At 44.6% G+C, this 13463-nt stretch overlaps 1 protein-coding gene across 2 annotated transcripts; it reads right to left on the bottom strand.

The window, feature by feature from the left end:
- Nucleotides 1–4199: 4199 nt before the first annotated feature.
- rusc1 (RUN and SH3 domain containing 1) lies at nucleotides 4200–13154 on the bottom strand. Of its 2 annotated transcripts, XM_034611670.1 has the most exons (8): nucleotides 12723–13154; nucleotides 7327–7449; nucleotides 7156–7232; nucleotides 6238–6255; nucleotides 5783–5957; nucleotides 5305–5410; nucleotides 5114–5160; nucleotides 4200–4568 (listed from the first exon to the last, which is right to left on the bottom strand). In XM_034611670.1, the coding sequence occupies exons 1-8, from the start codon at nucleotides 12955–12957 to the stop codon at nucleotides 4420–4422; spliced, it is 930 nt and encodes a 309-aa protein (XP_034467561.1). In that variant the 5' UTR covers nucleotides 12958–13154; the 3' UTR covers nucleotides 4200–4419. The 2 variants fall into 2 exon arrangements, with proteins under 2 accessions (XP_034467561.1, XP_034467562.1); XM_034611671.1 differs by lacking the exon at nucleotides 6238–6255.
- Nucleotides 13155–13463: the final 309 nt, after the last annotated feature.

A 13463-nucleotide genomic window follows, 5' to 3' on the forward strand; every position in this document is an offset into this window, starting at 1 on the left:
TACAAGATGGGGGAGGGCTGCAGCTCGCCCTGGGAGATTTATTCAACTCGTTCTGCCCTTCACAACGGCCGAGGGCGTCCTGGACGTTGTATCCAGGCAAAGACGTGACGGGGAATCTCTTGAAGTTAAAGCGTAAACAGGACGTAGTGTTTATTTAGGTATTAACAGTGAGAGCTCCATTGTGACTCTTCATTTCCTTTGCAGTCCGACGAACGCAGGTAGCTTCCTGTCACATTTCAGTCAACAACATATATAGGATGTGTGATTTTCTGAATGAGTTTTCGTCTACATTTCTTAACACAAAAAACTACCGATTAATAAAACTTTTACGGTGCAAAAACACGACTCAAACTGCTGAACATGTTCGGTTTATACTGATCATTTATTTGGTGTATTTACAAACAAGCACATGCAGGAGGTGGACAGTGACTGACACTAGGGGGGCACTCAACTAATGCAATAGTAGGATACTTGGGGATGTCTACAGGCTACATGACACCAGTGAGAGAAAGAGAGGAGAGGTGGGTGAGGAGAAGAGGGAGAGGGGGAACAGTACACTTAAACACACACACACACACACGAGTGAAAGTGCAGGATGTGCAGACACTCATCCCTGCTTTCACTGCCTCACACGCTGCCAGGTACACACCTCACATACACACACACATAACCCAGATAGATAGAGAGACACTAGATGGGTCAGATGGAGAGCTATCCCTTTCAAACAAACCTCAAGATCAATAAGTAGCACATCCAATAACTTAACGATTTCAAAATAAATGCCTTTAGAATATAATCTCACTTTTGAAACAAATATCCACCATACAAAAAATTGATTAACACAATGTCATGTGTCAATGTGTGAAATGATGTTTTATATAGATCTATCTGGACATTTTTTCTTGTAAACATCTATGAAATATCCATTTGATGGCATTTGATTGTGATGATAGTTACAAGTTATGAGCACTGGTTTAATTTAATGCTACTGGACTGTTGCCGTAGTGACAGTAATCTCATGCTACATGGCAGTGACACAATAAGATGAGGAAACTTTGAAGGACTGAATTTTTCCCTGATTAATTGCATTGAAGCTTTGCTGCTGAATTAAACTGAGGTCCTTTATTTTTTTTTATTTTTAGAGCAGACTCTTATTTGAACTTTGAACTATTTAACTATTACTTTAGAATTTAATTGCATGAGAGCATTAAATTATAATCATGACTTTGTAAAAAAAAAAACATAAAAAGTGTTTTTGTTGTACATTTAACCCTATGCATAGTCATAAATACAGAATCTAGAGAATAACGAATAATATATGACACAAAGCAACATATTTCAACGTCAGAATCAACAAAGCACTTCCACCACTTCTACTACCACTATCATTAATATCAATGATTATGATCAGCAAACATGGCAGGAATTACGTTAAATACAAAGAGCTGAGGTACGAGGTGAAGACCAGCCACCAAACCCACAGACTTTACAGTAGCAGGTATGAGTTATAAATGAATGGATTCCCTCATAAGTTTTAAATTAAGATAGTGTTGAAGGAGAGCTGAGCACAGTTTTGTGAGAGGCTTTCCCTTTGACCCACGTTCGGCCTGGTGAGGTTTTGGACGAGTGGAGAGAAAAGCTACAGATTGCTGTTGTCAGATATTCGTCTATGGCTGAGTGGGACTGACGGGTATTTTCTGGCATTAATTCAAAGCATTAATGGCACAATACAATGCATACAGGTATGAATAATACTATATGTCTAATTATTTGATAAATATGATAAGACGATGGAAGTACACAAGAGGGAAGATGTTGGATTTCATACCTAATACACACACACACACACACCTTTCTTTTTGCATGTATGACAACCACCTGATGTATGTGAGAAGATGTAGATGTAAAGACAAAGAAATAATCCTTCCATTATTACTCATCCACTTCCTCTCAAGCTGCTGCTCGTCTTTCACCACCTGCTTCTTCCTCTTCATCGATCTTTCTATCTATCTTGGTAATAATCTCAATATATATACCTATATATATATTTATATTTATATATTTTATGTATATTTTACAGTCAAATATAGAAGCAGAAACATGTCAAACACACATGAACCAGGCGATAAAGGTGAGAGGTCAATAGGGGTGAAAGGTCAAGAGAGCACAGATGTACACAGCTACAATTCACAACATTACTACGCAGTATGCGACGGGAGCTACGGCCCAGTACTCTGACATGCTTCCTCCACTCGACAACCCGCGGACCACCACTCTATGCTGCTGACGAATAGAGATATTTACGTGGCTGCCACCAGGCTGTCGACCGCCGCCTCCTCACAACGAGCAGCCGCTGATCTGAAAACGTGTGAATCTGCCATTGGTTGATTGCGCAGATTTCCCCCCCTGTGATCATTTTCAAATCAGTGGCTAAAGGCAAGGAAGGCAGACACTGAGGGATAAAAGGGCATTTAAAGGGATACTTCACTCCAACGTCAACGATCTTCCTGTGTGAAATGGTCTAAATTTGACTTGAGTTCATTATTTCACACCATCTGCTGCAGTCCTGCTGCTAAGATCCATTAGTTGCTACCAACTGGATGGATTGTGATGGCGGAAAAAAACCCTCCCTTATGTTCATGAAGGGAGAGAGCTGCAGTCTGCTCGTGATGAACGCAAAGCAGAGCAGATGGTGTTATGCACTCAACTCAAACTCTAACCGAGCAAAAGTGTAAAATATCCCTTTTCAGAGTAGAGGAGCCTCACCACAACCTCTCAATACTCGCCTAAAATATATACTTTTTGTTTTGTTTTTTTCATTATTGATTGAGTGCAGCAGTTACGGCGCCAAAGTCACATGATAAGGGACGTGTAGCCAATAGGTACGAGCCCCTCTTTGTCTCCCTGACGACAGCGAATCCAGTCTTGGTCGACGCCATCCCAACACCACGAGTTCCTCGCCTTTGCAGAAGGTGAGCTCTGAACCGGCTCCGGCGTGGTCACACAGCGTTCGGATGGACCTGACGACAGATGGCAGAGAAAATCGCTGAGGCAAAACGGTCAAAATGAAGCAACAACAACCGCAAACAAGTACGTCATGTCTAGCTTATGATGTAGCCCGATCTCGGATGAGTCACAGTACAAGATCACTCAAAGTCAAGCAGGTGAGTCACCAATTTTTCAAAGACACAAGTGACAACAGGGGCATAATGGATTGAAGGACAGACAGAGCCTGATCTGTCTGATCACTTCCCACCCAATGTCATTCTGTCTCAGACATAGACTGTTTACAAAGATGGACAACGCGTCCCTCTATCCAAAAGGAAGGTAAAATATCCTGTATTCTAACCATCGACCAACAGAGTCTGTGCACTAGCGACTCAGGGATGAAGCAAAGCAAATTCCATCCCTCATGTTAAAAATGTCCGTCACTTCATATGTCTCTGATGTACCTGAGTTGCCGGGTTTGTCCTTCATCTCCAGTGGCTCAGCCTCTTTCTCTGACTCTGGCTCACTTTCTCCCTGAGGCTCCGTGGCCCCCTTTATATGAGCGGGATTGTTGCTCATGATCCGAGTCAGTGCCGAGACACCGGGAGCCAACCACTGAGAGGGACGCCTGCAGAGAGACGGAGTATTAGAAAACAAATTGCACACAAACTTGGATCATAGACATATACATCTCATGCAGTTTATTTGTGAGGTGCAATCAATTTGATTCATTCATTACATATTTAATGGCTACACATTCACTGGCTAACCTGGTTGGTGGTGTGTGACCCGTCGGGCTGCTGGGGCCTTTAGAGGCTCCGAACAGCCGACCCAGACTCCAGGGAACCTGAGAGCCACTGCTGACCGGAGTGTAGTCGCTGCCTGTCTGGGTCTGGAGGTCCGGTAAATCAGTCTTCACTTCTTCCCTCTTCTGACTCAGCTCAGTCAGATTCTGTTGCAGTCGGCCTCCCCAGCGAATCACAGCACCCCATCCCTGCTGGATCACCTGTGGTTTAACAAACAGAACATCAGCCCTGCAGGAATCTCACAATGGTGACTGATCAAAGACATTAAACTCAGAAGAGGTTACCTGTCCTGCTTGCTGAGTGAGGCTGTCCTCGTCAACATCAGGAGGTAACGCTCCAATTTCCTTCTCCTGCACCCATTGAAGCTGAGGACTTGTGTGGATGAGAGTGGCCGGAGCTTTCATGGGTGCAGCACTGACAGGTGATCCTTCGTTCTTTGGATTTGGAGCCTGTGGTGAACATTTGTCTCTAGCTGCCTGATGTTCTGGGCTTCCAAAGTCCACTTCTGAGAGGCTTTCAATATATCTGCTGCCTGTGCTTTTGGACTGGGACCCCTTTGTTGACAGCTGGAACCTTGCGTCCTGACAGGGCGGACTAGGGATCTCTGGGCTGTGACTGTCTGGCTCTAAGTGGTGGTGCGGAAGAGCAGGTCGAGGTTGAAAGTGAGCAGGCTGAGGGGCTGCAACACCAGGAGCAGCTCCTCGAACAGAGGCTGGCAGGTGGTGAGGGACAGACGCATGAAGGAGCCGGGACAGTAGAATGTCTCCAACACATCTGAGAAAAGAAAAAAATCACTTTAAGGTATTTGCACGATAAGTCTGTATCTTTCGTCCGAAATTGTCCTAAGTTTTTAAAAAATAATATATGTCGTGTCAATCGAGTTTAAACACCGACACTTTGGTCTGTCATTAACATTCTCGGAACAGGTTCGTCAAAGACGTTCTAGAGAGTTGTAGGAGCTGCTCAGAATCAAACTGAATCACAGAGATTTGTTTTCTTCTTTTAATATGCAGTCTCTGTGCTTGTAGCACATCAAACTGGACCACTGATATCCTGAAATAGACTTGGAAGCGATTGGGATAATTTCTCAGCTCCTTTATCAGAAGATTAAATTATTTTCGTTCCTGATGGTTTCTCAGAATTTTACAGACCCAATGTTTTCTTTTTCATTTTTCAAGAAGTGAGAGGAGACACAAAATCATTCTCACTGCTCGACTCCATTTTATCACCTACTGCGAAGTTTCGGAACAAATACAATAAAAAAAACGTTGTGCATTAGCCGTGTGCATGCTGAAAACAGTGAAGTACGGGAAACTTACCACCGCACGACTGAAGGTGAGAGAGCCAGAAATCAAGAAACTTGATACTGGAGGAAAAAATACAAAGATGAAGAAAAATGAGAATTCATGTTCAGGGAAATAAACACAGAGAATGAGTACAAAGCATGAATTATTATATAATGTAATGTAATATATTCATGCAACCAGTGGCGCCAGAGAGGCATACTTACTTCAGTAGGCCGAGGAAGAATGCATTGAACCTGTGTTTGCTCTTTCTGAGCTGCGGCAGCTCCCCGACTCGAACTTGTAAGTTGAACAATACTTGTGTTTTAGGACCTGAAAAGTGGGTTGAGTGGACGAGAAGAAAACACACATAAAGAGAGGCAGAGAGGGGGGGAGAGAGAGAGAGAGAGAGAGAGAGAGAGAGAGAGAGAGAGAGAGAGAGAGAGGTCAGCAGAGGCACTAAGAATGGTCAATGAAAAATTGCTGTGAAGCTTGGCACTTGCGGGCCAATCGATATCTGCATCCTACTGTTCATTTTATTCAGCATTTTAGACATGATAATCAACAAGTATTGGCTGATGTGTGGGGAAATAAGAGGGTGATAAACTCCAGAGCTTAATATTATGTCCAAGGAAATAAACCCAACAGATAGAACAGCCCGATATTCAAATCTTTAAGCCTCTTTGATGATCCTTGTTATATTACCTGGCTTGGTTGAGGCCTGGACGAGGCCCCATGCAGAGTTTGGCCTCCTGCCGGCAATCAGGTCACTCTGATGGGGTTTCAAGCCATCGGTCAGCAAGTTGTGCAGGGCGTGGCAGAGGCACTGCAGCACCAGACGGCCCAGAGATGGATTTATAGAGCTGTCTCCTGATAAGGCCTGAGAGGAGGAGGAGAGGAGAGAGGGATGAGGAGAATGGGAATGAACACATAGTGGTGGTAAAAAGGGGATAGGATGACGAAGATGATGTGCAGTGATAGGGAGAGCCAAAGGGATAGATCAGAAAGGATGACTCAATACAGGGAGGGAAGGAGGTGGGTGGAGAGACACGGGGTGACAGGGTCCGGATGATGGGATGAAAGGTGATTTGGGGTGGGAGTTAGTTGACAAAGAAATTATTACAACAATGAGTCTGGGTTATCTAGAAATATTCTAGTACCTTGTTAACTGAGAGAGACTGAGGAGAGACGGAAGCAAATATGTAGAGTGAGAACGAGAAAGAGAGGGAGGGAAATCATTTTTCAGACAAACAACTCTTTTATCACAATATGACATTTTGTTTCTAGTCATCAAGAGATTGGTAATTCGCAATGTGAGTTCATTTGGAGAAAGAATGGCAAAGAGTAGAGAGAATAAAGTCAAAGAATTACGAGAAAAAAGGCGTAATTTCTTTATGAGAATGAAGTTGGAATTTACTTGATTAAAGGTGTATAATAATAAGTAGAAATATTGTGCCAATAAAGGTTGTAATATTACGTAAAAAAAAGTCAGAATTCAGAGAATTCAGAATTTTGTGATAGGAAAGTCCTAACTTTACAAAAAATATTTTAAATTTCATAAAATAAAGTTCTAATATTATGAGGATACAGTCAAAATTTTATGAAATGAGAAAAGTGAAAATACTACAAGAATGAAGTCATTATTTAGGCCACATGCCATTTTAGAGATGGAATATCAGAAGTTTAAAAGATCAGTCTGTCACCTTTGCCAAAATAGGGAATATGGAGCATCTTGTTAAGTTATACTTCAATCAAGGTTTCTCAAATAACCAAATACTTTGGAACATCAGCACACACAGAAATGTCCTCTTTTGCAGAGGAGGAAATGTTTGATAGTGGTCGACAGTGAGTTTATCATTGTTACATCTACGTGGTTTTCAAAGGGGTTTAGTTTGTCATGAAGCAATGAAATGAATTATGCCTTATTCTCGAAGTCCCAGAATTGTTTTCCTTCAATTTGGCCCTAACACTAAATCCCAACAAAGAATGTCCTCACGTGAAACAAAATACAACCAAATTCAGTCATTCTAACTGAAAAAATAAATAAAAAATCAGCAGTGACTTTGGCAGTGACTGACCTTCTGAACCACAGTCCGAGAGGAACTGAACTGGGCCAAAATGGCTTCCACTGCCACACTGACCGCGCTGACCAGAGCTGGAAGAAGAACAATGGTCTACAGTTAAACATAGAAAGTCATTGCTGGGTCAAAGAAAAACAGATGCACAGCCGACCAGAGGACAAACCACACCTTTCTTCTCCTGCAGGCACAGAGAGGACAGGCCAAGACCTCTCATCGGAAACTGCACATCTTCGCCCATCCAGGACGTCTCTGCCCTCTGTACAGAGCCGGCGAACGAGACACTGCGGACAGCTGACAGGGAAAGAAAAATTACTTACGGCGCGATCATGAGCAAAAACTCCAAAATCAACGGAACCAAAATTAATCACCACAGACAAAAAAGCGTAAATGAAATATCAGTGTTGTTAGTAAAAGCAATTAAGCAGTGGAGAAGCAATTGGATAAAGGCCGATAGAAGCAGATGGTCGCACTGACGACAAATAGTGTGTGAGCGCATTCTGTAAATAATGCTTCACTGTGGTGAGCATTCAACATCTGGAGCCGTGAAAACAACTTCTCGTCTGCATCCGGGACAAACACAATCGTGTGCTTTACCTCCACTCACACAAACACAAAAACACACACCTTATAAAGCACACACAGGAGAAACTGCTGAGGTAGAAGGGGAAACAACTGCGTGACCTACTACAAGAATCATGTAAGATCAAATAAAGGACGGGTGTTGTATGTTTATATAAATGGAGTTATATAAAGCAGTTACGTAATGCACACATTCATATAATGAACAGGATGCTGTGCTTAGATGGTACATTGCCACACGCAAAGATAAAAAGGTATATGTTCAATTAAAATCATTTACATGACAGCATCACCCACCAGCTACTTGGTTTGTTTGCATGAAATGCATGTGTCCATTTCAACACAGCGTGCAAAGACAAAAAACACATGGAGACAGACAGGACAACACCAACACAGAGATAGAGAGAGAGAGAGAGAGAGAGAGAGAGAGAGAGAGAGAGAGAGAGAGAGAGAGAGAGAGAGACCCTCCAACAAGAACAGCTGTTTTTCTTCTGGATGATGTTTGCAGATTTGAAAGGACAGTGGAGATCAGAAGTATCAGATGACCTGCAGGGAGCGGGCTTGTGATACAGAAAACAGCTCGAGTTACCCAGTTCTTTCAAATCTGCAAAATCCCCCTGGGGGTTAAAAAGGTGCAAACGTGTGAGGGCCACCATGTCCAGAGCCGAGAACACTGACTGACAGAGACAGACAGGCAGAAGAGAGAGACAGACAGACAGACATGCAAGCTAGATGTCAGACAAAAGAGAGAGAGAGTGTGTAACATGTAGGGGGAGAGCAGAGAGAGAGAGAGAGAGAGAGGAGAGAGAGAGAGAGAGAGAGAAATCTTACTCGCCACACGTGACTGCGGAGGAGCCTGGAAGAATTTTGGGGGTAGGGGAGGCGCCTTGGGGGGTATAGGAGGGTAGAGGTTTGGATAGTAGAGGGGAGCAGCGAGGGCGGGCAAGGTGTGCGAGCGGGGGAAAAGCGGGGAGTTGAGGGAAGAGCCTGCAGTGCCTGAGGGGGCGCTCCGGGACGCTGCGGAGGGGACAGGGCTCCGATAGGGGAGAGGCGGGGAGGGGCACCCCTGTGCAGAGGGCAGTTCTTGGGGTGGTACAGGTAATAGGTGGGGAGAGGAGGAAGCTCTCTGGACGTCCTGGCCTTGTCGCTGCCGTGGTGTGCGTTTGAGCGCTTTGCTGAATACAGCGAAGAATCCACAGCACTGAGGCCGGTTGAATATGTCATCATGACATCTATGTTCTTATAGGGAGTGGTGCAGCCTGAGAACTCAGTGGCGCCACTAACAGGTGACTTAGTGTGTATGTATTTCCTCTGTTCTGAGTTACTACTGTAGAGAGAGTCAAAATTACAAATAGAGTCAACTCCCTGTCATTAGTTTTAGAGTCGCTGATGGACTGATGCACCGAGTGTGTGCTTTTCTTATAGATATTCCCATGATCTCGAGGAGAGTCTACAGCTACATCAGCCAGGGAGTCGTAGTTAAACACAGAGCTCGTATCAGTGCTGGAATCGTCTCTGTAGACACAAGCTGCGCTGGCAGCAGGGGTCCACTGTGTGCCGCAGTGAACGTCTGAGGACTCCCTGCCTGCGTGGTGGCGGGGCCGGGGATCTGCAGTGGGCTGGGAGTTACAGAAGCCTGGGCGGTAGGAAGGGAGGGCAGTGTGCAGGAAGTAGGGTTGGGAGGCCTGGGCTAGGGAGAGTGGGGGGGAGGAAACTTCTCATGAGGAAGGGTAAAAGGCCACAAATTTTAGGGTGCAGCGGTGCAGATGGAGAGGGCGGGCGCACAAGCGGAGCGGTATGAGGGAGCGAAGCGGAGCCATGGACAAACAATGGAAACAACAGAATGGGGATGGACAGGTGAGAAAAATAAGGAAGAGGAGAGTAAGACAAAAAGATGCGGAAAAGAAGTGGGAAGGAGAGAGAGATGCAGAAAATGTTAGTGTCAGTCGAGAGAAAAATGCACATTCATGAATGTCTATAGAAATCGTCATCATGTCACATCACACGGCATCTTAACATTAAAATAGTTGACGGACAAATCAAGTGGAGTGGATTTTTGAATTTCCCTGAGAACCCGCTGCCATAAAAGAGCGGCAGCGCAATAAAGAGGAAACACTCGATCAGCAGCTCGTTGGCTGTAGTTAAAACACCACCATCAATCACAGAGATTTATATTTTATTATAGGTGAACGCGCCGAGTTTTATTTGAAGGCAGCTGCTCTCGCTTTCTCTTCCATACTTTCATTTTAGATGAAGACACCACAGTGAGGGCCAGATGTTTAGTGCTTTACTGCAGTGCTCGCCCTCATCACCTCTGGATCACCTTCTCTCTCTCCCTCTCCTTCCCTGTCCTCTGCTTTTGCTTCCAACCTCTCCCTCTATCCCTTGCTCTCTCTCTCTCCCTCTCTTTTTCCCTCTCTCTTCCTGTCTTCTGCTTTCTACCTCTCCGTCTCTCTCTCTCCATCTCTTCCTGTCCTCTGCTTTTGCTTCCTACCTCTCCCACCCTTCCTCTCTCTTTCCCTCTCTCTTCCTGTCTTCTGCTTTTGCTTTCTACCTCTCCCTCTCTCTCTCCATCTCTTCCTGTCCTCTGCTTTTGCTTCCTCTCTCCCTCTTCCTGTCTTCTGCTTTTGCTTTCTACCTCTCCCTCTCTTTCCCTCTCTCTTCCTGTCCTCTGCTTTAGTTTTCTACCTCTCCCTCTCTCACTCCTTCTCCTCTTTCTACCTCTATCTCCCTCCTTCCCTCTCCCTCTCCCTCACTCTCCTCTACTTTCTGCCTCTACCCTCCCCCCCTCTCTCCCTCCCTCTGCTATTGCTTTCTATCTATCTCTCTCTCTCCCTCCGTCCCTCGTTCTCACTCCCCCCCTCCCTCCCGTCTCCACTAGTACACAGTGTAATGCTGAGTCAGTCTACAGGCAGACACACTTCTTCTGTCCACTGCTGCTCCGTCACTGTGTCCCTGTCCCACACTGCGCCTGACCCACAGTTCCCCTCACGTCCCCGATGACCTGTGAGCGGCTGCTGAGCTACGCGCAGGAGAATGAGGAGGAAAACAGTCCTACCTGTTTCACACTGGTCTGTTTCTGAGCTGTCACCAACACATGATACTTCCTGTTTGTCCCACACTGGCTCTCAGCCATTGGTCCGTGTACTTAGATCCGCCCCCAGGGCTCTTAAAGGTGTACACACCTTTTCTTGCCATTGGCCACTGCACCGTGTTACGTTGGTGCAAAGCTTTTTTTAAACTTTATTCTGAGAACATGTTATATTTCCAGTCTGTTTTCCAATAAAACATTTAAAAAAGTATTAAAAAAGTATTAAAATCCTGTAACAACAAGAAGGCAATAAAAACAGTAAATGTATGTTGCCTTTAAAGTGGTTTCTTTCATGAACTTTTTACTAACTTACTAATTTATTTATTTATTTGACTACCTAAGCCATGAGGTTATGTTTTTATTGGTATGTGGTTTGTTAGTCTATTGGTTGGGCAGCATTAGAAAAGAACTGTGGAACGGATTACAACAAAACTTGGAAGGATGTGGTGTGGGTCAGGAAAGAACCCGTTAAATTGAAATTAACACATAAATTGTTGCGGATCCAGATCAGGGGGGCGGATCCAGGATTTTTTTGCCCCCATTACTTACTATACCATCGTGAGATATGAATTTTTTTTACATTCACATCAATTTCCTAGAGAATATTCATGGATCTAGATGAAAAGATCAGACAAGTTTAGGGGAGTAATATCGTGTTTGTGTGATACTTGGTGCAGCTTGATTGAATTTAGGGGCCTGGGTAAGGTAGGTGCTCTTCTGAGGGTTATTCTAGTTTATTTATCTTTCCTCACCTGCAGTTGTCCCCCTGGCTGCTTGTTAGTTTGATTGTATTTTATTGAAATAAAATACAAAAACTCATAATTGCAATGATTTTGTTTAAACTATCACAACACATAACTCATATATTAATTAGATTTTTACTACTCAGAAACACATAATGCCAAAGTAATGATAAAAACTGGCACAGAAAATATTTCTCTCAGAGAATAACAAGCAGATTGGGGCTAAGTTGAACAGTTTTATAATGAACCTCCAGCCTACTGTATCCTGACTCTGACAATGTAATCCTTGGTTTCTGTGCAGCCCACTGCAGCACTGAATGAGACGAGTAACTTGATCTGAGCTATCTGTGCCACTCCAGGGAGCATGGGTGGGGGTGAGGAGACGGCATCCACAGAAAGAGAGCAGCATATAAACAACCCAAGCTGATGGGATTTTTAAAAAGAGAAAGGGAAGGCGTTGAACATTTTACAGATAGAAAGATAAAACAAAAGAGCTGGAGGGAGAAAGGAGGAAGATAGCGAACTCAGTGGGCCCCCCAATCACCCCCCTCTCCTCCCTCTATAAAGTGGATGAATAATTGAGTAAGACAGTGATGACATCACTTTTCAGATAAACATTGGAGGAAATACGTTGGAAAGTTTCCAGCCTCCTTTTTATCCTCACATTACCTCCGACCCACTCCCTCTCTTTGTCCCTCCACTCTCCACTTGCCCATGTTCCCTCTCCAGCTTCTACTGTCCCGTTTTCCTCCCCCATCTGAACTCACCCACTGTTCATCCCCTCGTCATCACTTATCCATCACATCACGCATCCTCCTATTCTGTGACTCATGCTCGTCCTCCATCTCTTTGCTCTTGTTCCATTTACATTGTCTCAAAAAATGAGTTTATATTTTTATCCCTTTTGGAAGAGATTATTTCTTTCTATTCTTTCCAAGGATAGTATTTGTGCAACACATGAACAAGATGACTGTTTGTCTGTTTTCCTCCGTCTGTCTCTCTCCATCATCTTGTTATGTCGTCCAATTTACACTGAGATAATCTGATGAGCCTATTTTATCCCATAAACACAAAAATGCTACCACTTAGTCATCAAGTTAATCTGGATTTTTTGTAATCATTATTTTAATGATCCTTAAGCTCATACTCACCTGTAGTTCTAGATTTCAAGGTTCTTCCTCCATCAGCTTGTCCTCTCACCTCCACCTCCTCCTCTTTTTCTTTCTCCTTCCCTTCCTGTTCCTCCCGTTGAACTTCCTCCCACTCTCTACCCATGGTCCACAGGCTGTTTTCACTGACCGAGCAGCCGATCTTCTGTGACGGGCACAGCTCTGGTTGTCTGCCCTGCTCGTCCGCCCTCTGGAGCATCTCCTTCAGAGCAGCCATTGAGGTGAGAGCTGGTGGTGGCTGCTATGAACAGGGCCTGAGCCTGAGAGGTGTACTCCCACGGGATGCCATCGCTGCCTAACTTCTCTCTCCTCCACCTCAGGTTGTAGAGTATGTCTGGATCCGGCGTGATGACTGTGGGGTCAGGCTCCGGTTCGATGATCACCCTCGTTGGAGGGGAGCCGTTCTTGTTGCGGAAACGCAGCTCTTTGAAGGTTGTGACGATCGGAGCTGACCCTGGAGATGACCCTGAAGGAGCAAGTTTCTTTTGGATTTCCTTAGGAGATTTCCTCATTGCCAGGGGCGGAGGTTGCAGTAGGGCGTCACATTCAGGTGTGAATGCTATGAGCCAATCAAATCGCTCAGGCTGAGCAGAGTTGGCAGAGAGAGTGCTGACTTTGAGAGATGCCACAGACGGGGGGATTGGGGGTTAAGGGGCGAGGGGGAGGAGGAGGGGGAGGAGAATTGGGTAATTCAGCATAATGGAAAGTCTCAAAGCTCATGTT

The sequence above is a fragment of the Hippoglossus hippoglossus genome, chromosome 16 (genome assembly GCF_009819705.1).
Source record: "Hippoglossus hippoglossus isolate fHipHip1 chromosome 16, fHipHip1.pri, whole genome shotgun sequence".
NCBI classification, from domain to species: domain Eukaryota; kingdom Metazoa; phylum Chordata; class Actinopteri; order Pleuronectiformes; family Pleuronectidae; genus Hippoglossus; species Hippoglossus hippoglossus.

Coding starts and splice junctions, on each gene's coding strand:
- rusc1 (XM_034611670.1), bottom strand. CDS start 12,957: ATGGCTGCTCTGAAGGAGATGCTCCAGAGGGCGGACGAGCAGGGCAGA. Junction 7,450..12,722: donor CTTGAAATCTAGAACTACAG/GTGAGTATGAGC, acceptor TTTCCCTGTCAG/CTGTCCGCAGTGTCTCGTTC. Junction 4,569..5,113: donor TCACCTTCAGTCGTGCGGTG/GTAAGTTTCCCG, acceptor TTCTTTTCTCAG/ATGTGTTGGAGACATTCTAC.